The following is a 26,312-nucleotide window of genomic DNA, read 5'->3' as shown; positions in this document are numbered from 1 at the left end:
ATGGCTTCACACCTGTCCCGCCGCGCAGAACAGTCTGCTCCTGTTCGTTTGTCAGATGCTGCGAGCGGACGCCATGACACCCGCTGCGCTGACGACGCAGGACGGAACGGTTGCTAGGTTTCGGTTCGCAGAGCCATGAAGTGTTTTATTACACAGGTTCAACCACGAATGTTACTCGGGAAGCAATCGAAAATGAATCATGTTTTTGGAATACTACTGATTTGGGTTGACATCATCTTGGATTGACATTCTTGGGGGGGCCACAAAAGCATCCCCAGAATGAAAATGAAGGCTGGAGCTCAGGACCTTTTGTTTCCACTGGAGAAACACAAATCCAATCAAATTCTAAATCTGGATGCAGTGGGTTTTTTTGTGGGTTCTTTTTGGTTCTCATTTCCAGTTGTTGTGATATTTCCCCAATACACCCATGTTTAGTCCCTGATTTCAGCTGGCATGCTAGTCCTTCCTGTCTGAGGATATCTTTGCTTCAACACCTCCTAAATTAGCCTTTTGTTGCTTTTGTTGACTGAAAACGGGACATTTCCAGCGAATCGACGTTGATATGACAGATTTCAAATACATTGGAGTGGAAGCAAGCGATTTGTTGTTCGCTGATGGACGCAGCAGCTGAGAACATCTTCATTTGTTGTTCAGAGTTTGTTCTTCTTGTTCCCCAGCTGTGTAAAGAAATAAATATCTCCCCCCAGTGAAACCCTTTACAGCAGCAGAGCTTGTTTTTCTTCCAAAGAAATCATTCCTCTGCAATTTGTGATGTTGGCGATCGGAGCATCCACGCTGCCGTCTTGCCATTAGGGTAATGGGCACAAAAGCTTTAAAGTGGAAAAAAACAACAGGAAGAAAATGGTAATTGGAGAAATGGTGGAGCAACTGCCCCGAGGCGGAAATTTCAAAAAGCCAACTCTTAACCGGACACGTGAGGGGGAATCTGGACACGGGCAGTAAAGATGCCCTTGAGCAAGGCGCTTAGCAGGCGACTGTTTGGATGGAGATGCTGAATGGTCGTCGGTGTGACGCGGCGCCAGGCAGCTGGTGAGTGGTGTGTTTGAAACGCACTGCGGCTGCTTTTCTAGGCAAATAAAGACGGAAACAAATAGCCTGGATTGCCGGTTAAATGTTAATGCAATTGGTTTCTCTTTGTCTAGACAGAACATTTAAGGCTGGTTGAGCGAATGCCTAACTACACATGCCTCTCTCAATCTTTATCCGGAGCGCCAGTGGAAGCTTTTACCGGAGGAAAGTAAGCCGAATTCATCTGCTGATCCCTTTTGCTCAATGATCAGAACGCCGCATTTCCAGTGCACACGGCTAAACGAACGGGCGCCGGATGTCTTAATGGCAGAAAACTACCTATAATTCGTTCAGCCGGTAAAAAGGTTTATATATAGAAAGAAGGAAAAAAAAAAAGGTCTGGTTTATTCTCTCGCTCCCTTTCTTTTCACAAACTGCCTCCATCACCGGTCTCCACGCCGACAGGAGGCCCCCAGAGTGCGTTTTGTCCGCTCGACGCCACCTCCTCTGGCTGACAGCCCTCAGTTGCTTGGAGACGCCGCTTGAGAGACAAGCTGTGGTAAATGAGCAGGTTGTTGATCAGAGACAACGGCGGCGGCGCCGCGGCGTTTTCATCGCTGCAACACTCGCACCACTCCGACTTCCTGTTCTGCGTTGAGTACGAGTTGCGAGATTATTCCTGCACCCTGACATTAGGCTCCTGATGAAAATCACATTTAAATCGCTTTCGGGCTCAGACATTCCAGCTTGATTGGGGGGTATTTCTGCCATTAGCATTGCAAAGGAGTGCGGATTTGAATTTAAAATACGGGTTTCTGCGATGATTAAGTTCTCTGACAGGCTCAGTGTGTTTTAGTGGCACTGTGGGTCTGCCGTTAAACACTTTGTGCTGTTAATTGTGCTGCATAATTTCCTGTGAAGACTGCAAACAGGGCAAACAAACAGCGTCATAATTGTTACCTTTCAAGAGCGCCTGCAATGGAAAATAATCACTTAAGTCCATATTTATTCATATTTCTTTTTTTTTTAATATTCTTGAGACTTTTTTATTGCTGAACGCCACAGATGGTTATCTAAAGAGGGAGACGTTTTATTTTCGTTAGCAGGCTTTATTTTTGTCTAGCTTTAAAAAGTGTGGAAGATTTTTTACAGCTAGAATCTAGCAGATCAGACACGTCTTTCCTCGACCCTACTTTAAATTAATCATGCAGACAAAGAGCAGAAGATATCTTTACCAACCCGTCAGTCACCATCAGCTCACGAGGCTTTGAGAAGAGGAGCGCAGTCGGCCTCTTTATCACGTTTGTCAGCAGCTGAAAAGGTCAGTGACTGCATCTTTATTATTACTGAGGTCTAAATAATGTTTATATTTATATACTATATAATAAAGCATCATGTTTTATATGCAGGTTATAGGTTTTAAATGCCCAACCAGCACAGAAAGCAGTGAAAACAGCCGCAGTAGAAGTTAAACAGCACCAGAGTTAAGTAGTTGAGTACGACGTGTTGGTGTGCAGTGACATGATCAAGGTTGAAGTAAACACAGCTGACACACACACACACACACACACACACACACGCTTGTTTTGAAAGCCTCGGGTCCTTGACATTCATCCTGTTCGCATGTTGAGATGTCGGAGCGGTTCACGGCTCTTCATTTACTAGCGGAGCGCTGGCAGCAGACGCTGCTTGTCACATCAGACGCTCAAGCTAACGCGGGTGTGAAGAGAGGGTCAAAGGTCACGATTCACTCCTGGATGTGTTGTGATTTTTAGATGAAGGATCGTAGAAAACATCTGGGATGAAGGACGGACGTCTGGTTGTAGTCCGATCCCGTCTTCTAGCACGCGGACTGCAAAACCTGAAGCTGTAAGTTAGCAGCTAACACGCTAACAATGCTAACAAAATCACTGCATCCACACGTTCTTTTAAGATGGAATCCACGTGAATATCTTTGACTCTAACCTCCTCCTCTCATTGGTGGAGAAGTCAGACAAATAAACTGTGTACCAGTCAGTTAACACAAGACCATCAATCAATCCAAGAGTCAATACGCTCTATCAGCGTTACTGAACGTCAGGTGGAAACTCTCCTTAATCTCATGTGTAACACGTGTCTCCTTGATCGACGCCCGCTCTTTCACGCGTATGAGAGGAGAAGTCGGCCTAAAAATAACAGCGAGGTGTGAAACGCTTCCAGGCGTGAAAACTGCCGTCGACTGAAGGAGACTGCGGCTCCAGCGACGCCGTCTCTGCACGTCGGAGTCGTTAGAGGAGCGATCCGGGCCCGGAGTCTCTAATCACGCATCCCGAGAACCGGACTGACGTCATCGGCCTGTTTTACGACGAGTGTGACCACGAAATGCTGCATCTGTACCGTAAGACACGGTTTCACCCGACTGCAAGCAGAAATCTGTTCAGTTGACGCCACTTATAAACACAACTCCTGCTGCCTGTAGCAGCAAATAGACAAACAGACTGAAACACCCAACGTCTCACAGCCGTCAGAATGAAACAAAAAAAGTTTGAAACACGAGCTGATTAAATTCTGTCTCTTTAGCGTCACAGACGTCTGACTGATTGTAACCTTTGGGTGCTTTAGACATTTAAGATTTGTGTTTTACAGGAATTTGCAAATACGACAACATTTCCTGGTAAGTGTACCTGTTAATGTCAAACATCCATCACTCTGGAGGCAGATGACAACAACCAGGAATGGAGTCGTTCAGATATTTCAGTCTAGACTGTCTGACGGACCTTAGAGCAGCGCCGGGCAGCAAAAACAAGATTGAATTTTACTCGTACACACTGGAAAAACTGGATTTGTGTAATCCTGGATGGATGGATGGATGGATGGATGGATGGAGGGGCTGCACTGGGGGGGGTGTCCGTTGGGAACCAGAGAGTGAGCGTATGCTAATAGAACGCAGTGCTAATCCATCACCCAGTCACTTCAGAAGTAATTAAGCCAAATTATAGACGGCCCCCGCACTCGCACCTTAATCCCCCACCAGATGGGGCCCCCGCTGAGCAACAGGTGGCTTCGCGCCGAACCTCCATCCCAGCACTGTTATTTGAATCCTCGGAGTGAACGGAGAAACCCCAAAAAAGCCGAGCCCAGCGAACAGAACACGGAGTGGAGGTGTCTTCATGATGGGGGGGGGGGCGTACGTATGATATCAGCTCCATAATGAATCACCTGCTGCACTCGCCGACACCCGTCTTTGTCTTTTGTCTACAAATTAAAACAACACGCTGAAAGCGAGACGAGCCCAAGTGTCGGCTTCACAAAGGCTGCACCTGCCGTTGACTCCACGCTGCTCCGCTCACGCTGGTTAGCAGCGATTCTGTAGCTTGAAAAATTCAGTGAATTTAATTAGCAGCCCGTTGCAATTCACCTGCAAAAATGTCGATCAGACTGTGGTGACGGTCGACTCTCTGTGGCACCAAAACAACCTTCATGTGATTTTTTGAGAAACATTCAGAAACTGAGGTATTTTATGTTGACCAGAGAGTGACTCGTCCGTGTTGAGCCCGGCGGACGATGATTGCTTTTCCCTTGTCTCTCTTCAATGACCGCAAATTTGTCACACCCACAAAACACGTTGTGCATGCGAGAGCAATCAGACGTCAACCTGCAGGCAAATTGACCCCAACCAGAAGCTGAGATTGGAACGCTACTGCTTGATGTTGCAGGTTTAAAGCCTCGCCGCTCCCATTCGGCAATTGTGAGTCCACGATTACGAGACTGAAATCACATCAAGGGTCTGGAGGGCCGCCGTGTAGGGATTTAGGCAACATCGACACGTTTCGCTCATCATCAAAGTCTCAGCTCTGTCAAAACAGTAGAACCTAGTATCCATCCACCTAGTTGGCGGATGGATACAACATCAGTGAGACCGGATCTCGTTCTTTACCAAGTGTTGGCGGATGGATACGACATCAGTGTGATTTTTGCGTTACTTTTCATTCTTTATCATTGTTTACATGACTTATGTATAATTAATTACACACAGGTAAAGTCTGCATGTTATTGGTTGATAAATTTAAGTTTGGGGCTTTTTTACAAGGCTGACACGGATTAAAATGATTTTAGTTATTTTAAATCTCCAGGTTCTACTTTACTCTGTGTCTCTTCCAGATGTTGCTGTTAACTCTGCCAGGCTTACTAGAGAGCTAATATCTGGGTGTGTGTGTGGGGGGGGTACTTTGGGGGGCGTTGCAGTGGAAAGAGATGCACTCTTTCTGCCAATTCAAACTAATAAGCGAAAAACTATCGGCACGCTTCTGAGAAACTGCATGACTCGTGGTTGTGGACGCCTCAGCCAGAGATGATTAACGGGAGTCTGGACAGATTTGGCAGAAACAGAAAGACAACCACAACTGTCAGTAAGAGACGCATTTAGACTTCTAAACGGCTGATTTGTGACGGACGTCAGCACAGATACAACTCAGTCACATCAACTGACGAAGGCAAAGACGACTTCTAAAATCTCCGATCAATAAAAGAATCATTTACTGATTGCATTCGTTCTCCTGCATTCAAGTGCGAGTGCAGTAAATCTTATTGGAGTACCTCTATCTTATCGCCATCGCTCATCTGTTAGAAACACATTTTCATTAAGACATTCGCTGAATAATTACTCCATTTCTAATCAGATGATTAATGGCTGCTGGTGACTAACAGTGTCATAAATCACTGCTGTCATTCATCGCTGTTGTATTTTTGAAAGATTTTTGTTTTTTTTTAGTAATTGCTAAATTTCAGGTTGAGACATGATTTCTTTAAATTGATATCTCGGCATTTTATGAAAAAACACTTCCTCTCCTCCTCGGGTGTAAATTTGCTCGGAGGGGACATTGACTTTTACAGGAGGAGAAATGTGGAACTTTGAACGGCGGGAAAGGCAACCTGAGAATTTCATTATCGAGCAGACAAATCATAGTTATTCACCGCGTTCACATCCCCGCTGCGGGAAGAAAACTCATAACTCTTTTTTTTTCCTCCCCCCTCTTACTTCAGCTGAGCGATCACATGGTTCCAATATGAGCTGAGAAAATTGTCTCCAACTCATAACATCTTTCGCCTGCCATGGAGAAATGCCGAGTTCGCATCTTGGCGAAGTTGAAATCAAACTATTTTTGGGGGTCACCGAACGGCGGCGACATCTGGGCTCATCTGAGATTGTTTTGCATTTCCAGCGTCGTCTGTTCGCCGACATCAGAGGTCTGCTCTCGAAAAAACCCCAACATATTTTGCTTTGATAACAGGCGACCGCCCCATTCTGCAGGAAGTGAGGTCGAGGCTGAGGTCACTTCCTGTAAATTCTGCCTGTGTGGCCTCACTGAAACGTCTAACAATAGCCGCGACCAAAGATCCTCTTTTTCTCTCCGCACGTATAAATACGATTGTTCCTCTTCGGGGCGGCGCTATCAGGGCCCCCGGCTGGAGGCCAGGCGGAGGTGTTTGGTTAAACTTAGATTGTTTGTTCCTCTGCTGCGGAGGCTCCTGATTGCATTTCAACACAATCAATACTGGCATATTGGATCTGAGTGAGATGGCAATAAAAGCCAATAAAGCTGTGAGAGGACGTCGGAGCGTTTCTGTCTGTCAGGAGGGGGAGAAGATCAGCAGACGCCATGTCGGAGTGGGCGATAAAAAGGCAAACACAGCGGTGTGTAAACACAACTAAACGGTAGGCAAACCAACACGGGTCCAAACACGGAGGTTCTGACACGAACGAAAACACACGCCATGTGTGCACACACGGCTCAGATACCACGCAGCATCTGAGTTTCTGTCTTCCTCCCCTCATTTCCTCTCTTTTCAACACTCGTACGAACTCAGTCATCTAATGACACACAGGTCCCCCGCCCACAATCAGCATCTGCATCTCCAGAATAACCCCCCCAGCCTCAGGTTGTGTGACTTTCCTGAAGAACTGGGAGGAGGATGACGAGGAATTGCAGAACATCCACATTAAATCCACCTTAAGATTTAAATATTAAAAAGCGTCTGGATTTTTGTCTCCACGTCTGACGCGACCTCGTCCTGCAGAGGCCTGAGCCGAATAACCAGAGTATTCCTCCACGCTAGGAGTTAGCTCCACCACACACACACACACACACACACACACACACACACACACACACACACACACACACACACACACACCAATGGCAAACTAGAAATTGAGTTAAGCTAACCGGAGTTGCAAAGGTTTGAGACACAGGAAAGAGTCTTGATTTAAATCTGAAGCACGACAAGGGAAGCTAATCTGAAACATACCGCTGAGCGAGAGAGAAAGGAGGAAGGAAGTGAGCCGTTTCCTGTTACTGCTGAACTTTGTCAGCACTTCAGACTATTTGAAGTTTGACGAATGGAACCTGGGACAGTTTCGCCTGACACGCTGCTCTGAAGTCGTCGCGAACGACGGCTCGGCGTTTTGCTGCCTGAGAGGCTGGAAACACGAGTAGCATGCACTTAGCATGGCGCTAACGACGGATGGAGCCCGGCGGTGACACCGGCTTACGCCGACTTATTATTGATTGGTTCTGAATGTTCCAATACACCACCAGGACTCTGCTGTTTTATGTCCTCTCAGTCAGAAACACGTTTCTTGCTTCAGCATCAAATTTACAATCGTGTTTTGATTCAGGCGGCGCAGGAACGTAATGGAAAAGTAATGTAAAACCCAGATGACCGTGGATCCAGTCTTCAATGTCATTCTCCCCTCCAATAACCACGGTTTGATTCCACCTCTCCGGCTGAGAAGCCGGGGGATAAATCCCAGCTGCCCCCCCCATCCAAGGACTAATCTCCCCTCGGAAAGCGACTCCGGGCGGCGCTGACCTCTCCGGCAGCTGGGGCTCCTATCTGAGTCGGATGAAGGGTGGGGTGTGGGTGGGGGGTTCCTTCATGTCACTCACCTGCCACCACAGCCAGCGCTCATATTAACATGGGTGGGGGGGTGGGGGGCTCGGGGCTCCGGAGGTTTTGCATATAAATGATGTGTCTAGTTCCTGAGATGAAATCAAACAGTTTGTCTGTGTGTGTGTGTGTGTGTGTGTGTGTGTGTGTGTGTGTGTGTGTGTGTGTGTGTGTGTGTGTGTGTGTAGGCCTCACACGTCTGCGCAGGAGCTGCGATGTCAAGGATGCCGTCTTTATATTTCCCGCTTCGCCTGCAGAGACGCGATGTACTCGACGCGTTTCCAACTTTTTTTTTTTTTCATTCCTCCTGACAATCGGTACATTTAAAAAAAAATAAAAAAAAGAAAGATCACGCGGGGGGGGGGGGGCAGACTCGTGTCACATCTCCCTGATTGTGCTGCTGCTGGTGTTGTGCGGCGTAATGGCTTCTTTTTCACCATCTAATGTGGCGAGGTCGTTTTCTTGGCTCCCTGTGTGTGTGTGGGGGGGGGGGGTCACGATCTCGATACCAAACAGACTCTGGGTTGTTGTTCTCCTGCAGCTCCTTCAGTGGTGATTGAATGGTGGCCGATTGACCGCCAAGTCGAACGCACACGATGAAAACGACCCGTCGGTGAGTTTAACGCTGGTATTTAGTGCAGGAGGAGGTTGTATTACGATTTGCTCCTGCTTTCATCACTGCATCTGCTCTGAAAGGTGTTATTTTGGTACATTTGGTGGCGGGTAACTAGCCCGCAGGGCCATTATGGTGGCAATTGCAACAAAAGCTATGATCTAACAGTGTTGCAAGAAATTATTACTAACATTACTCACAGCGCGGTCGTCATAGAGATGTGAGCATGATGAGGTCTTATTTCCTAAGACGAGAGACGTGAAGCAAAAAAAAAAAAAAAAAAAGACTTAAAAGCCTTCGTTTTTGTCGCCACTTAAAAGCGCTGCTGTTTCTGCTGCATTTGCAACATGAATTCTATTTAAAAAGGTTTTCTCTTATCATGCAAATAAGACAGTTACACCGATCGCGCTTCTTGAATTAGATGTTAACAAAAAAAAACACGAAAAAAACAACAACAACAACAGCTTCTTCTTCTGTTTTTGTTTTTTTGCTCTTGTCAGAGCGATCGGATCTGATGAAGCTTTCTGGTTTACAAGATCAAACCAAGACGGACCATTACTACATTAAAAAAAAGTGATTAATTAATCATGTTACATCCTTGACAACATGATAAAATATGACATATTTTTAGAACAGGCCTCAATGTGAAGAGTCCCTTTGTTTTCATCGAGACGTGACAAAAATATCTGAGTGACAAACGAGCCGCTAACAAGGCCTGAATCGAGAATCTAAAATAAAGAACGTGCCTCCGAGTTCGTCTGCAATCAAAACACAAGCGGTGTGATGACGATGAAGATGATGATGAGGAGGAGGATAATGGCTCATTCAATCTCCCTTTAGTTGCCTTAAAAAAAAAAAGAAAGAATCCCTGGCAGCTCAGGCAGATATTTCTTGGAATGTTTGGTTGTTCTTGATGACGTGCTAATGAGTAGCATGAAGCTACGACTGGGAGAAAGACTTGTAGACATAGCTGGTTAGCATTAGCCAGCGGTCTTACCAGATCAAATGCGACCACATAAGCAAAATGAAAAGAAACTATTTCAGTCACGGCTCCTCTTCCTGTATTTACTTGATGTTACGCTGTTTGAGGATAGGAAATGTGGCATGGCTATGAAAAAAAAATCGACGATTCTGGAGGAGCTGGAGCAAAAACAGCGAAGGCCACGTTTTGTTCGACAGGTTGTGGAAGGAGCAGAGGATCGTAAACGTAGCTACGGGTCGAGGTTGTGCATGACTTCAAACGTGATGAACGCAAACGTGAACGGTAGGTAAGTTTCCATCTGGAAGAGGCTCCGGTTCTGAACCTGGGGGGGGGCACGTTTTGAACCGACTGTAAGAGATTTCGCGCGGAGAGACGACAGAAGCAGGTGTGGAGGGAGTTCCAGTAATGTATCTGAGAGAAAATCAAAGCCTGAATTAAAAGCTTGAGATCCATTCGAGACAGGAAGTGTCTGATCTTTCTATTTTCTTAAGCCGAGGGAAACGGGAGGAGACGAGATTACCGACATAAAACGCTCCGACGTGAAGCTGAGCTTCTTGGCAGCGGAGCGACGTCTGCGCGGCCCCCAGCTCACCGCAGACTGCTCTCATATTCACCATCTTTGACTGCGCGTTAAATATTTCACAGGTTTCTTGTCAGACGGGAATCATTACCTGCGCTCACACACCTGGTACAGAGTAATTACTGGAACACGCTAACCTTTCAACCCGCAAACCTGATGATGCGGTGAAACGGTTCGGCCGCTGGGACGGCTTTCACAAACTTAATGTGCTCCTACGGGACAAGTGTGTGTACACACACACACACACACACACACACACACACACACACACACACACACACACACACACACACACACACACACACACACACACACACACACACACACACACACACACACACTTTAGCAGATGAGCAACAGCGGAGCGGAGCCGGATCTTCCCTGACAGTGACAGAGAGACAAACCAAGAGGAAAGTGATTACAGTAAGTACCCCCCCCCCCCCTCCCGGCCCCCCCATTAGACAATACTTGACGATAATAACATGGCCCCCAGCCAAAGACACGCACAGTTAGACAAGAAAGGAGGCACCAGCCCCCCCCACCCGCCTCCTGGCTCCGCCTTGATGCCCGAGGTGGGCCCCGCCCATCCCCCCCCCCCCCCCCCAGGACTCCCAGCGTCCTTGGCTCCTTCATCCATCCAGTCCAGTCAGCCTGACAAACTAATGGAGAATAATCAGCTGTCAGGGCGAGCCCACCCCACACTACATCTCTCAGTCCCCCCACCCCCATCATCTCAGCTATAACTGTCATGACCAGAAATAACAGAGCGGCGTCTATATATGGCATCCTGACCCCGCCCCACACAGAAGCGTCTCACTGCACATTAACGGACCCAGATGACCCCCATCACATGATTACCCTCATCCAATCACAACGCTCCACCTGGACTCAGCACTGGTGTCATTTTAAAGGTTTGATTGTGATCAGTCCAACACTTCTGATCACTTTTACGCCGTAAACAAGTGAACGTTTCACTACTCTGAAATAATTACCTTTATCGATTAACTTTATTCTGGTTTCTGTTCTGTGCAGAAACTAAAATGTTCTAAGCCTGAACTGGAAGCAGAAAAACAAAACCAGTCCATCCAGTACGTCAGCGGACGGGTCGGATTCCCTCGTCAGATTAACAACGATGTGTGTGTGTGTGTGTGTGTGTGTGTGTGTGTTCACACCGATAAAGATTGAGGAGTCGATGTAAACACCTCAGAAACGTCTGGATGTGCTGCAGTTTCACCTCCACAGAGGATGTGATTTATTTTCTATCACGGCTATTTGGATGTTTATCTGTTGGCTGATTGGTTGGTTTTGTTGGCTTGTAAACAGGATTACATAAAAACGACAGGACAGGAAAAAAAACAACGACAGAAAAAGGCAGAGCAGGAATATATCGTCTCCATCGTCACCAGCAGCTCCCGTCACGGATCAAACGAATGAACGTCGTACAAGTATAGATAAAGATGGTTTAATTCAAGTCCTTCAAGTTGATTTTTACCAGGATATTGAACCCAAACTCAGATTAGTAACCAGATTTAACCCAATGTATCAAAAAAAACCCCCAAACACACAAGTTAAAACTGACCTCAGTATTAAAGTTTACCATCACGCAAACACACATCAGTATGTCTACAAACACACGGAACTGTTCCCCTGAGAGCGTTACATGCTGTAGGTCTCAGGAAGCAGGATTAACTCCCGTCCCATAAACACCACAGGCTGAGGGGAGATGTGTGTGTGTGTGTGTGTGTGTGTGTGTGTGTGTGTGTGTGTGTGTGTGTGTGTGTGTGTGTGTGCGTGTGTGTGTGTATATGGATCCTATCTTTGTAAGGGGAACTGATTCATTTCCATATTTTTATGCCGAGCCCAGCGAATCTGTCGGGCCGTCAGCGACGCGGGGTCACCAGTGAGGGTCAGAGCGTATCTCACAACTCAAACGCACCAAAACTAACTTCAACTTACTTCTGTGAGGATAAAACCTGTGACCTTGACCAAAAAGGAAAAAAAATCTTTTTCCCAGCAGGCCGCCCTTTACTTTGTTTGCACTCTGTGCCATACATAATTAATGACCACCAGCAGGATGTTTGGCGTAGACTGGGCTGGAAAATTCTATATTATTAGCGCCATGTGAAAGCATGAGTGACTAATTGTCAGAAAAGAAATTACAACAGTGGCTGCTACACAGGGAGCAGGCGCTAATTAACACTCCATCATTATAAGAAAATCCTGATTAAAATTACAGCCTGTGCTGTTATTCTGCTACGCCAGCGAGCCGCGTTTGGATCTCGACGTTTTCTGACGTGGATTTTCAGACCCCTGTTATTCAGGTGTATGATGTATAGAAATGTAAGGGCATTATGGGATGCATTTTGAACTGCAGCTGTAGTATGGGTAATAATTTAGATTTTATTACCAAAAAGCCCCAAATCCACTATAATTTTATTATTGTTGCTTTGCAAAGTTTTCAGGATTTCTGTACTAAATTTGTTTGCGGTATTTAAATCAGCCTCTTATTAAAATGAAAAGGATGTTGGAGATTATTTACTGCAAATAAATGACAATTCTGAAGACATTCAGAATTGCAAACGAGTTCTTACCGTCTTTGCCGATGAGGAAGTCCAGGTAGCGGTAGGTGTAGGCCACGCCCACCTTGGTCTCCACCTGCGGTCTCTTTAAGGTGGAGTAGATCTTTCCTGGACTGCTCTCATCCGACGTGGGCTTCATCTTACGTAGCCCGCAGCCCATGGCGACTGTTTGTGTGTTCAGGAACCCTGAAACCCAGACGGACCAGAATCAGACGGAGTCGGGTGTGTCGGGTGAACGACGGATGGAGCGAGGGCTAGCAAGGTCGATATGCATCGGATGAAAGGAAGAGAATATTAGATAAAGTTCATTCATCATTCATCTTCCAACCCGCTTAATCCGCTAACGCAGGTCGCGGGGTAGCCAGTGCCTATCCTGGCAGTCTCAGGGCGTGAGGCGGGGGACACTCCGGGCACGACGCCAGTGTACCGCGGAGCCACATAGAAACAAACAATCATTCACACACACACTCACACCTATGGTCAATTTGGGACCGGCCAATCAACCTGAAGCGCATGCTTTTGGAGGTGGGAAGAAGCTGGAGAACCCAGAGAGAACCCACGCAGACACGGGGAGAGCATGCGAACTCCGCACAGAGCGGGACTCGAACCCGGGTCCGCCGTGTTGTGAGGCAGCAGCGCTAACCACTGCGCCACCGTGCCGCCCTATTAGATAAAGTTGTTCACCGAAAAATAAAAGGACTTCTGTCTCTGATTTGAACTTGGAGTGAAGTGTTTCTCTTTTTTCCTGAGGTAAATGATAACAGTATTAACGCCATTAATCGATTCCAGGAGACGCAGCTTAAGTCGAAAAACGACACAAGTTGAATGAACTCGTCTCCAGGCTAAACTGAAGATAACCATTCCCAGTTCTGTACTGAACTTTATTCATGAATGCATTTTAATACTATTTGGTTAATATGAAACTATTCTAAACTTAAAATTATTTCTTAATGTAGTACAGCTGTAGTCTTCAGCTGATTCTTCCTCATTTGGGTCACGGGGGTTGCCATGGGCTTATATGTTTTTATTCTGATTTATTGTACAGTAACATGATATTATGTGCTTTTAATGGTTTACTAGTGACTTAATGATTCTAATATTAGTGGTGGAGAAACAAAGTGGAATAAAATGCCATAAACCTTATGTTTATTTTTCCATGTACTTTTCCATCGATGTAAATCAAGAACGACGTAAATGGAAACGACGCGAGCCGAGGCTCACCTGCTCATGTGCTTGGACACCCCCCATCCCTGAGAGATCTGAAGAGGAAAACTAATAAAGAAAAACATGCCGGGTTAAGTGTGTAAATAAATAAATAAAGATGATTAAATGAGCTTCATTTTTCATGCCCCCCCCCCCCGTTCCCAAGGAGACTGAATTAAGAGACCAGTGTGGAGGAAGAAGAGGGCTCACAAAGCCGACCTCAATCCGGTCGGCCGCATCCTGTTGGGTGGCGGTGATTAAACCCTAGGATGGATGGATGGATGGATGGATGGACGGATGCATGGGGGGGTGGCACCCTCACCTCCCCCTTGCACCCTGGCTGATGAGGATCCCTCTCTATTATCCCCCTTTCTAATTACAGAACGTCGCAGGGCCGAGGCGGGAGACTGCCAATCCGAGCCAAGGGACGACAGGACAGGAAGTGAGGCTGGATGGGGTGGGGGGGTCGGAATGTAGGAAGGAGTGGGTGGCGGCGTAGGAAACGAACAGACGGGCTCTGCTAATGGGGTGAACGGCAAGAATGGAAAAGGTGAGAATCAATCAGAGGAAAAAGAGGAAGTGGGGGCGGCCGGGTTGGGGATTGTTCATCAGAACGGAGTGAGGTGGGGGTTGGAGGAGTTGGGGGTGAGGGGGGGGGTAATGCATGGCAAGTAGAATCTGGAAAGAAAGAATGCAATTAGAGTGCATTGAATAGAAAGGGATGATGAATACACAAGGAGGGGGAACGGAGGACGAGGAGCGATGAGGCAGGAGATTCATTACGGTCGTCATGAAGGCCAATGTCTCCAGCAGCACTTACACGCAAATCTATGTTGGGCTTTATGAATTTCTACGTGCAATATAATCATATCTCTGTAGCCCCCCCCCACCCAGAAATGAACTGTGGGCTGATGGACTTGTTATTAAAAGTCTCTTGCTTTGTGTGTTCAGAACTTCTAAATGCTCTCCACGTGTTGAATACATAACCGAGCCGCCGTGTCTTCGCTTCTCAACGAGTGTCAAAGGGCCCCTAATTTCTCACTTCCATCAAGAACAAAAAAGTCAAACACAATCCGCGGGAGCTTACATCGTCCAAGTCCCTAAAAGCGCTTCAAGTCCCTTTTAAATTGTCACTCAGGACTGAGCTGCTCTGTCGCCGTTCACCACACAGCATCGCAAACGACGACGCCATCAAAGGGAACAGCGAGGAAGAAAAGTGTGAATTTTTCCCAACTCCTGGGTTTCATTGTTGCCTACAGTTAGTTGTAAATAGCTTTTATCATTTCCCTCCATACCCCCCCTGGAGAGAGAGACGGAGCAACAAGAGGGAAGGCGAGGCTCTGTCAAGTAGTCTACAAGAGACGGAGAAGAGGTATGGAGAACAATAGGATGGGGGGGCTTTCAGGAAGGGGCGTGAATGGAAAACAAATCCAGAAGAAAAAATAGAGCTTGTATTTGCATAGCTCCTTGAGACTCCAGAGGAGGCGAAGGCAAAACGGAATATTTTTAGAAGGGATCCGATGCAGGAAATGTGAGATGCTTATGATTTTTTGAGTTACCGTTTCTCGCCTTGAACCTTTCCTCTAAGGGTGGGGGTGCGCTTCGGGCAGTTCTTGAAAACGCCCGGCCTAAGCTCCTCTACGTGTTTTTTTTTTCCTCTAAGATTGACAGGCAGTGACTCGGGGATGCTTTGACAAAAACAGGAAGAGGCCCATTGATTTCCCTTCTGCTGCATTACCAACCATCGTCTTTTGTCTCTTGCCAATAGCATTTGAAGATTTTATTCAATAAGAGATTTTATTTGATGAGATTCTTCTCTTTTCAAATTGACGTTCAGATGCTTTTGCTGAAGCCGGTTTGGCCCCAACAACAAAAACATCCTATAGCACTTTAAAGATGTGCTGAATGCTAATCCTCCACCGCCGCTGTCAATCAACAGCAGTTTGTCGGAACTAGCTCTGCTTTGCTTCCCATGTTCAAATTGGTCGCCTCTCAGGGGCTTTAGCTTATTATTACAACAGAAATTGTGGTTTTTTGGGGGGCAGGAGCGCCACTAAAAGCTGAAAATCCCACAAATTTGACATCGTGACCTTTTTTTTTGGGCTTGTTTACACATCTACAAGTCACGGAGCAACATTAGCAACATTCACGGATGTTTTTTTTGGCCACCTGAGGAATTGATTTACTCTCCTTTCATCTCTCTCCAACAACTCCAGAGGGGAAACTAGCTCTTCAAATTCTCTGCTATGTTCTTAGCATGTTTTATGCATACGCCGGATTTATCAGAGGTTTCTCACCAAAAACGGATTCCTGTTCTCCCCAATGAAAAATATCGGGGTTTAACTTCAAACACGAGCCGCTAATCTCCTCCTGCCTCCCCTTTGCTGCTGAGCAAGTAGCATGCTACCGGTTTATGAGCTTTTTTTTCTCAAAGCTTTTAGAGCTTTTTGTGTGTTTTTTTTGGTCTTGTAGCTGAGAGCGTTTTAGATGCTTCAGGCCATAAAATTAAGGCAATAAGTGAAAGCGGCGTTCTGGTCTCTCCATTGGCTCTAGACGTCAATATTGAGGTTTTGCTTACTAAATATTCTAAGAAGATGCTAACTTAGGATCTTTTAACCCTCAGCAGGTAGCGTAAAATCGGTTTCTTGGAACTTTCCAGCTGAAAACTGATCCCAATTCCTTCTATGGAAAGTATCTGGGTTGAATTTCTAAAGCTAGCTTCTAATCCTCCCCAGAAGGTTAGACCACTTCATTACTGAGAAAAACAGAGACAAAAAGCTAGCGCAGGCTAAAACAAAAATCTTCAGACATTTGAATTGTTGGTTTTTCACTGGAAGAGCTCGCCTTCCATTTGGATTTAATGTTTGTGTGCACAATTATCGATAGAGAAAATCCAACCTGCACTTAGAGATGTCAAGGAGACCAGAAGAAACTGCGCTGAATGAGTTTCCTTCTGTCTGACTCAGATCTTCCCAGTATTACAGACTATATTCCGTGGCTTTGATAGCAATGCTGCTGAGATCAAACCCAGCAGCAGGGGAAGCTTCAACGTGGATTAATGGAGAAAGACATTAATTAGGACACTGTGTTCTTGTGTTCTTCCCCATGTCGTCTTCCTTTAAAGCCGTCTCTCTCCTCTCCTCTCAGGCTTTAGCACCCTCTCTTCGTGACTTTTGATCTTTTTAATCTGGTGGGTAAGTGGAACTGTGTTTTTCTGTGGGTTCTTCTGGTCCAGTACCATCCATGCTGTAGTTCTTTTTGCGAGTAGACTCAAATGCCTCTCCAAGGCAGAGTGGTTAGAGAGGCCATCAAGAGCAGCGGCGGTTTTGACTTGAAATGATCCATGTTTCCAGCATGTTTTGCTGACAAGCGTCCTCCTTTAATCTTGACATCTTTTGATATGGAATCCAAGAGAGCCAATAATAAAGGCTGAAGACAACAAGCAAGGCGTACGACCACAAGAAAAGGGTCCTGGGGGATCATGTGGAATTTGACTTTAAGCCACTGATCTACAACGAAGGGCCTTCCAACAACAGATTTTGTTGCCCAACTTACTGTCTACATGTAGGAAGGGGTTAAAATCCAGCATGAAGGACTGCTTCGACTGCCACGACATGAAAAACACTTTACAAAGAGAGGCTAATTCAACAGTTCAACCAGTCAACTTCAAGATGAGCTGCTCATGTGGTAATGGCCCAGCCCAGGCACATCAATCTGTGTACAGTTTAACACTTCATTACTCTGTCCAACTGCCTATAGTGCAAATTAAAAGACAGAAACGGATGAGAGGCTGAGAAAAAAAAAGGATAGGAGAGCAGGATTGGATAAGATGAAATAGGAGAGGAGAGGAAGGGATGGGAAGGAGTGGAGAGAACTGGAGAAGATAGGAGAACTGGGGATGTAACAGGAAAGGATAGGAATGGGACAAAATAAGAAAAACTTATGATGAGATAGGATGAGATAGGATACTATACAGTCTATACTGTATGTGGCAATGGCTTTGTAGTAAAGGTACGACACAAAAAAACTGGCTGCTGGTTTGATTCCCTATTAGGGTAATTTAATGTGTAATGTATAAGAAAGGCTAAGAGAATAAATAGGGGAAGGCGTAATGGGAAAACAGGTAATAGTATAGGAAAAGATAAAATAGAAGAAAAGATTGAAAAGAAAAACTGCAGATGGGATGAGAAAAGATAAGAGGATGGGTTTCATTGGGAAAATGAATGGGATGGGATGAGATGGGGAGCAGGAGATTGGATAGGAGAAGAAAGGAAAAGAGGGGATGGAATAGAAAATAATAAGAGGATGGGAGTGGATGTGATTCATTGGGATTGCTTTTACAGTATTATATGGAGGTATTGATCTGTCACCGGCACGCCAAATCAGACTGACATTTTTCTATCAAAAACAAGGAATCACTGGTCCACTGGTCACACAGTCCAGATTGCAATGACAATATCACCAACAACAACAAAACCCTACTGGTGATTTTTTTAAAAGAGATGATTAATTAATAGTAGAGAGCTACGATAGATTTGATGAGATTAATTAAAAGAAAAACTTGACCTGTGAGGTTTAAAGGAAGTGAAGGGTAAGCTGCTGATAGACGCGTCTGTGACTGCGTTAGCTCCATGAACACACGTGAGATAATCAGATTCCAGTCGGTGACAGCCAACTGTTGAACTACACTGTTCTTAATGAAGAAGTAATTGATAATGAGCTCTCACACTGTGTATGATAACATTTCGAAACAGAATAAAGAGAGACGTATTGTTCACTTTTTTTTTTCCCCAACCATTTTGCGTTTTTGCGACTGAACCCAACTAAAAACACTAGGCATGACCACAAAGCTGAGAAAAAGTGAGACGACTAATAGATCAAGCAGTTAAGAGCATCCTATTTACAGGAAGGGTCACAAGACATCAGATGTGTCCAATAGCTTTATGTACGGCTAAAGCTAAGCTGTAGATTTTCACTGCCTCTACAGTGTCTTCACCAGCTGATAATGTGAGCAGACTGTGTTCAGCTCCAATCAGTTCCACTGGTCAGCCGAGTCATCAGCCACCACCACCACCACAAGAGGGAGATGTATTTTTCTGATATTCAGGGAAGACGCCATTAAATAATTAACTTATCTTCATTCATTTGCCTCTCCTGGGAGAATTGTCAATAAAAAGTGTTTTTGAAAAATTAAATGAACCAATACTTACAGGTCTGATTATTGTAGATTAAAATATACAAAATAGCATGCGCTTTCTTTGTTGCGCTCCAGGTTTCTTTATCGGTAACATATCAAGCATTGCATAAATCAAATAGGTAATTGTTTTTGGAGTTACATTCCCTTCGGCCAAATTGAAAATGACAATTTTCTATCAAAAGAAACTATGGAGTTCTTTCTTGGAAGCCAAAATATGAGTATAAAATCCAATCCATGGAGCCCCCAGAACCTTTAGGTAGACACCAGAGACGCTACACAATACTCAAACCCAGACATCTGCACATCTAAATCACTGCACACTCCCCACAAGGAGACCACGGGTGACAAAGGTGGAATTGCATTTTCAACTCACTGAATTTGTTATATTTACTTTGAATGCCCAAGGACGGCGCATAATGGTGGGCATGCAGGATGATGGGAACACGTAGATGAGCAGTGATGAGTAGTGTGGAGAGAATAGGGGGGTAAATAATGGTGTCTGTCTGAGATCCCCCCCTCCCCCCCAGTTACTCGCTCCATGGTTCACCGTGGCCTCGTCCAACCCCGTCCTTACTACAGTCTCAAAGGCCTATCGGCACACACTCAAACACGCATGCACACATACATTGAGTGAGCTATTGCCATGGGAACCAACCCCTCTATGACTAGTAACCCACTCAGGACGATAATAGGCTCCAATCTTTCTCATTCTCCCGCTCTTTCATTGACAGTCTCTCTCTTTCTTCTTTTTTTTGGCTGCAACGGGCTTTTGTCGATCTTCATCATTGTCGCTCCAGCCCTCGCTGTCCCCTCCTCCTCACACTGATACACCGGAGCAAACACTCATGTCCTCCCCTTCCCTTCCTCTCCTCTCCTTTCCTCTCCGAACATCTCTCACGGTCATGAGTTTGAGATTGGTTGTTGTCAAGCTTCGTCCTAAGATAGATGTTGCAGAGATTTTTTTTTTAAATTCAAGAACGGGGAAAAGGAAAAAAACAGACAGAAAAGCATTTGCTTGCCCCCCTTTTTGGCTGTTTTCCTCTGGTTTGAAGAGATTTCCTGTGAGTGACTCATCGGTTTCTGTGAAGTCGCTCCAGGCAGGTCATTTTTATCAAAGCCAGCCGAAACCAAGTTCTGAGGTTTTCAGACTCCTTATTGACATGTCCATGTTGAACATTACCCAATCAATACCGCTGCAATTTTCTTGACCAGCAGCAAGACAGGAGTCAATTCGCCTTATAGAAATATCAAGGGACCTCTTTCCCTTCTTTGGTTCGAGGCTACGTTTCTACAACCGGCTGAAGAGTTGCTCTTTTGTTTTCCATCTTGACTTGAGGACAGGTTCCAATATGTCGTCTCAAGGCGATGCTCGAGCCTCGAATAACTTAACGTCTTCAAAAGCACCATCGCTGTCACCTAGCAGGGGAGCGAGGGAAAATAATCTTTGCTCGAGATCTGGAACGTTTCAGAGGGAAAAAGATGTGAGCCTCTGAGCGGAGGCTGCAATCAAGATGACACCCCGTCATCAGGACGTGTCAAAACTCAGGCTTTATCCACTCAGCCAAGTTTACTGCCCAAAGTTAATCTCACTGCCAGCAAGGATGGCAAATTTTATTTCTGACAACCCACAAAAACCCACCAACAGCAATGACTGTCTCTAAAAAAACAGATAAGTCAGCCAGGAAAAGACTTACATGTTGTAAATGTGATGTTTGTACTGCTTTTAATTTGTAGAAGTTATCTTGTGTATTCCATCAGGATCAAACAAGCTGTTAGCAAAACTAGAGTGGAATGAAATGAAAAATGAGATGCACCTTAAACGTTTGAATATAGAGGAGAAAAGATATGACTTCTAAATGACTTAATAGAATTTCTCTCCACACAGGGGCATTGAAATGGTCCGGATCAGATTTCAAACATAAGGTGATTAAAGTATACGTTGCTAAGAAATCAGCATAGAATTTATACAAATTGGCGACGTTGATGAAGGTTTAGCCTCAAAGTGGTCACTGATCCAATATGGATCACATGACTACAGGTATGGGGACGTTTCTTTTTGGTTTTGTCACCAAAATGTACCATTCCCTTCAGTTTCATGGGGTGAAATTTGCTTAAATAATCCACAAACTGATGACTGATGTGCTTTTTGTAATTCTCTGCGGCGCATAAAAGAAGATTTTAAAAGGGTGAGTTCCAAACATTAGCTCACTGACCCAGCAGGGTGTGGGAAATGCAGCGAGTTTTATGCGCCAGAGCTTTGAGAGATGTCCTAGTTAAATGCTAATAAGTCATAAATAAAGGGTCATAAATCTGCGATAAAGGTTAATGGATTTAAAAACATCAGCTCTGTGGAACAAATGTTAATAAAGTCATTTATAAAGACTTTTTTTTCACGTTTTCAGCCAAGAGAGAAAGGTTAGAGTGTCATCCGCGATTCTTAATGTTAATAAATCATCAATAAAAAGGTTTTTACAACAATCCATCAGGTCCCGTCGTACAATACGAGGCCCAGATGAAGGGGTGTATGTGCTGATATTTCAAGTGTATCTGAATACCACATACACTCACTGTACGGGTTGATTAAGTGGCGGCTCTGGGTGGCAATGTCGAATCATTCCTTCCTTTGGAAATATAATTTGGGCTCGTTTTAGTCTGTGTTAAATAAATCAAGTGGTTAGCTTTCAAAGTTGCAGCTTTCACAGCAAAAAAAAAAAATCTTTCACAGTCCCTCTAATGCAGCACAGAAGCGCTGCCAGCAGGGGGAAGTTATTGAACTTCAACTTCTGGAGATAAGTAATTGATTTAGGTAAATTTCGATCTCAGTAGTTGTGCATAACTGTCAAATCTTTATATTTACATGTTTGCATATCAGCAGAGATACGGGAAAAAAACCCCACATCCTGTTCTAACGTTGGTGAATTAACCCTTTCACGTAACGGCTGCTTCACCTTTTGCCCTGCGTGACGATTCAAAGAGACGCTGCAGCGAAGCCCAAACCACAATCACTTCCAGGTCCGTGACGCAGCCACATGCGTGTTCTCAAGTGTGTGTGTGCGTGTGTGTGTGTGTCTATGCGCTAATGTCATGTGGATGTGCAGCATGTATGCACATGTGTTCAATGCATGTTACAGTATTCATTACATTTCCCCTTTGATCACGAACACTTGGCAGAGATCACGTGGCTATTTTTGTTTCTCTTGTGCCTGTGTGCCGAGTGTGTGTTTACAGTGTGCCAGTGAGTGTGTGTTTGTACATGTGGACATGTGTATTTTGTGTGTCAGGTCTTTTACATGTATAGCCTTTGTGTTACATACCTGTGTGTGTGCGGATGTGTGTAATATTTGTTTGTTCTTGTCCGTGTGTGTATGACTCGTCTTTCACTGTTTGTATTTGCGGTGCTGTGTGCCTTTTGGGCGACTATTGTTTTTGTGCTGTTTTTGTGTGTGTGTGTGTGTGTGTGTGTGTGTGTGTGTGTGTTGCAGACAGACTGAGACGGAGAGAACTCCTGACCCACCAACGCTGGAGCGTTGACGCAGCTACAACTCACCAACTGGAACTAATTAACAGCAGCTCAGTCAGACTGAGCCCTCTCACTCACTTTCTCCCTCACACACACACACACACACACACACACACACACACACACACACACACGCACGCACGCGCTTCTCCTCCTGCCCCGACTTTTCCTCGCTCCCATGCCCTCGTCTTCCTCCTCCTTGACACCCCCCGCCCTTCCTTCACCTCCTACCATCACTCAACTTGTTTTTCCCTTTAAACTGCCGTGTCTCTCTCCCTCTCACACACACACACACACACACACACGCATGGATGAGTTTGCGTGTTGGAGTACATACCCTAAGCGTGTAAACATTTGTTTGCAGAGACAGATATGAACATATCGGCACGCATGCTTTACATAGCGGGGGAAACACACACACACACACGCACACACACACACACACACTTTCCCCCTCACACATCACACGCTCCTGTGTTCCCTCATCACCGGTGGGAGTGGTGTGATCCTGTACACCCCCTGACAGGGTCTGAGGTGTGATTGGATCCAGGTAGACATGTTTTCATCATCCATCACGCATGTGACTTCAAAACAAGCAGATCTATTGATGTGAGTAATGAAAGACCGGAGTGTGTGTGTGTGTGTCTGTGTGTGTGTGTGTGTGTGTACGGTTCTGAGCATGGGAATGTACTAACATGAGTGTGTGGTGGCAGATTAGAGCCTCTTCTGGAACAAACTGGAGGCTGACCTTGTGTCTTGTGGTGTCTAATGAGTAAAGAGTTTCGTCAGTCGGACAAACGGCCGACAGGAAACGACAAACATAAAACATATTTACCTGTTTCGCAATCTCCTAGAAAAGTTCACTGCTGGGATGCAAACGCAGCGACTGGACCGGAGCCTCCAGCGGTTGAACACATTCTACTGGGGGGGGGCTGGGATGGAGGATGTTTCAGGGGGAGTCCTGTCCGGTAAAGAAACGCCGTCCCTCCGTCAGGCGGCAGAGGAGCCACCAGCGTCCGTCGGCTGCAGCTCCGTCCTCGTCTTCCAACACGGCTCACACACACTTGTAAGCTCGGTGTGTTTAGGTCATGCTCAAAGTATGCCTGTACTGATGTTCTGCAAGCTCAGGGAAACCACATCCTGTCACGTCTTTACCTCCCTCCACCGTCTCTCCCCCGTTCTCTCCCCCTCTCTCTCTGGTGATTGTCTGAGCGCTCCGACCCAACGTCTGCTCGCCTCAGCCTCTCCGCCTCTCTCTCCGGCAGCCGCACCAGTTCCACTCGGCTGACTGAAGAATCCATCTGAGGAGGGGGGGAGGAGGAAGGGAGGAGGGGGCTTCGCTGGGAAATACCAGAGTTAGAGAGGGAGGGAGGGAGGGAGTTGTTTAGGGAGGGAAAGGGCGAGAGATTGGCTGATAGAAAATGGAATCGATAGTTTGCAAGTGATGCAAAGTAGAATGAAAGTAGTGGAACGTGTGTGTGTGTGTGTGTGTGTGTGTGTGTGTGTGTGTGTGTGTGTGTGTGTGAATCTCGGGGCTTCAATCCGTAGTGCTTATGCATATTTAATACATCCAGGTCAGGACCTCCTATAGCTTTGCATGTATTATTTAAACCGGCCTCTATGAGGGGACGCCACCGCGGCTGTGGATAAACAATTGTGTAACTGATTTTTCATCACAACAACAACACAACAACAAAAACATCACCGGTGCAACACACGCCTGCATCACCGAGGACTTCAGGGACGAAGTCGCTCCGATCAGTCTGCGAATTTAACCGCCGTTTAGTGGCGCCATTGACCTTCGGTTTGGATCTGACAGTATCTGAAGTCGACGTCTGACCACTGTGTGTGTGTGTGTGTGTGTGTGTGTGTGTGTGTGTGTGTGTGTGTGTGTGTGTGTGAGGGAACAGTTCCCTACATCTGCGTGGAGCGCGCTGCACGTTTCACCTAATTGTTTTGGTTCTATAACCCCCGGTTGGCTGTTGTTTCCAGATGTTTTCAGTAAAACAGCGTCTGATCGTTCTCTTCCTGCCTGATGTTAAATGTCCGGGTGCGTTCCACGGGGCGTGGGCGTGGCATTTGCTGTTTGTCCGTTTTTTCGTTTTTTTTATGTCGCCGTCTGGAATATGTTCCTGAAGATAATGGAAGTGGATGAATGTAAGAAAAAAGGATAGGAGTCGTTCCTTTATTTAAATGCTCCCACACGCAGCCACATGACCACATCTCCAGCTCATGTGATAACAACCAAATCGTCTCCCTGGCAACCGGCTCATGTGATGAATTCTTCATGCTCAGAATTTTTGTCTTCTTGGTCTATAATTGAGTTCACATGTGGAATCTGTTGGCTCCATCACACCAAAGGACTGTAAATCACATACTGATGAGTGCCTGTTTGCCCCCTAGCATTCTGGGAAGAGTTAACGCTCAGGACTAGTGATGATAAATGTAACTGGTGGGAGACAGAACCTGGTGAGGTGGTTTCCAGGGAGGAGAATGAGAGCCACACCAGAAATAAACTTTATGAATGAACACACCTACTTCACATGAGCACGTTAGCATGCTCGCGTTAGCGTTAGCTTTCTACCACCGCTCTGCCAAAAGGAAGAACAAAGTGACAGTCGTTTACGAGGCTGTAGATTAGGACAGTTAATGTGCTACACTAGTAAAACAACACAGTAAAATAAAAGACGCACAGCATGGTTTCTAATAAACCACCAGGTCATCTACAAAGAGTAGAAGTTCACAAAAATATCCTATAAATATCAATTTAGAGATAGTTGTGTTGAACAGAACACAGGAAGTGGAGCTGAAGGTGGAGGAAATGAGAGAAGAAATCTCTGGGAGTTACCTGGTTGGATGGGATCAGAAATGAATTCAGACGAACAGCCGAGGTAAGATGTTCTGGAAATAAAGTCAGAGAGAGCAGACTCTGATGATTTGGACTCGTCCAGAGGACAGATGGTGAGGATGTTGGTGAAAGGATGATGAGGATGGAGCTACCAGGAAAGAGGGCAAGAGGAAGACCAAAGAGAAGGTGGATGGACATAGTGAGGAAGACATGAGGGCAGCTGGTGTTAGAGAGGAGGAGGAAGAAGACGGGAAGGATGACACAAATTGGTCACTAGAGAAGCAATACATGCAAAATACATTTTTTGTCCTTCTGGGTTTCCGTAGGAACCTGGACTCCATCTGTAGATACAAAGGATTCAATGTGAGGTAACAGAAACACAGCGATTCTTTATTTTGAGATGATTATAATGAAATCTAAATGATATAGTTTCATGCACTGACAAGCTGAAAAGAAAAAAGTAAAGGAATAACGAGGGAAAGTAGTCATTTTTTTTTACGAGTTGTCATAATTACTGTTGAGGAGCTGGGCACAGAGTGATCATGACATTGGGCTTCTCTCAAAGTCAGTTTAATTACGGGGGCGGTTCATGCGCTGCCTTTCCAAGGTTGTATCCCCCGCTTCAAAAAGAGTTCTGTTAGATGTTGTCAGGAGGATCCTTCCCCAGGCAGTAAATTAATGATTCTCTGCTTTTAAAGACGGACACTTCTCACCTGCGTTCCTCACACCAGGAACCCCGTTAGACGTCATCACCCTTTGTGGAACCACGAGCAGAATTTTCCATATCTATCGACGTCTGACAACACATCTGAGTTTGGAAGGGTGGCTTTC

The 26,312-nt window shown here is 45.6% G+C and overlaps 1 protein-coding gene and 1 long non-coding RNA gene across 2 annotated transcripts in view; one reads left to right on the top strand and one right to left on the bottom strand.

The window, feature by feature from the left end:
• Window positions 1–23,907, bottom strand: part of LOC137601006 (raftlin) — a 76,145-nt gene extending 52,238 nt beyond the window's left edge. The window contains exons 1-2 of the mRNA XM_068322974.1: window positions 23,469–23,907; window positions 12,726–12,899 (exon numbers count right to left, since the gene is read on the bottom strand). Of these exons, the coding sequence (XP_068179075.1) occupies window positions 12,726–12,873 (148 nt within the window). The 5' untranslated portion in view covers window positions 12,874–12,899; window positions 23,469–23,907. The remainder of the gene's footprint in view (window positions 1–12,725; window positions 12,900–23,468) is intronic.
• Window positions 6,458–13,019, top strand: LOC137601084 (uncharacterized). Its single transcript, XR_011037022.1, has 3 exons — window positions 6,458–6,724; window positions 8,501–8,572; window positions 12,895–13,019. It is a non-coding gene; the product is annotated as an uncharacterized lncRNA (long non-coding RNA).
• Window positions 23,908–26,312: the final 2,405 nt, after the last annotated feature.

This window comes from Antennarius striatus, chromosome 9 (genome assembly GCF_040054535.1).
Source record: "Antennarius striatus isolate MH-2024 chromosome 9, ASM4005453v1, whole genome shotgun sequence".
Classification (NCBI taxonomy): domain Eukaryota; kingdom Metazoa; phylum Chordata; class Actinopteri; order Lophiiformes; family Antennariidae; genus Antennarius; species Antennarius striatus.
Note: the sequence above shows the minus strand (reverse complement) of the source record. Positions and strands in the feature narration are given on the sequence as shown.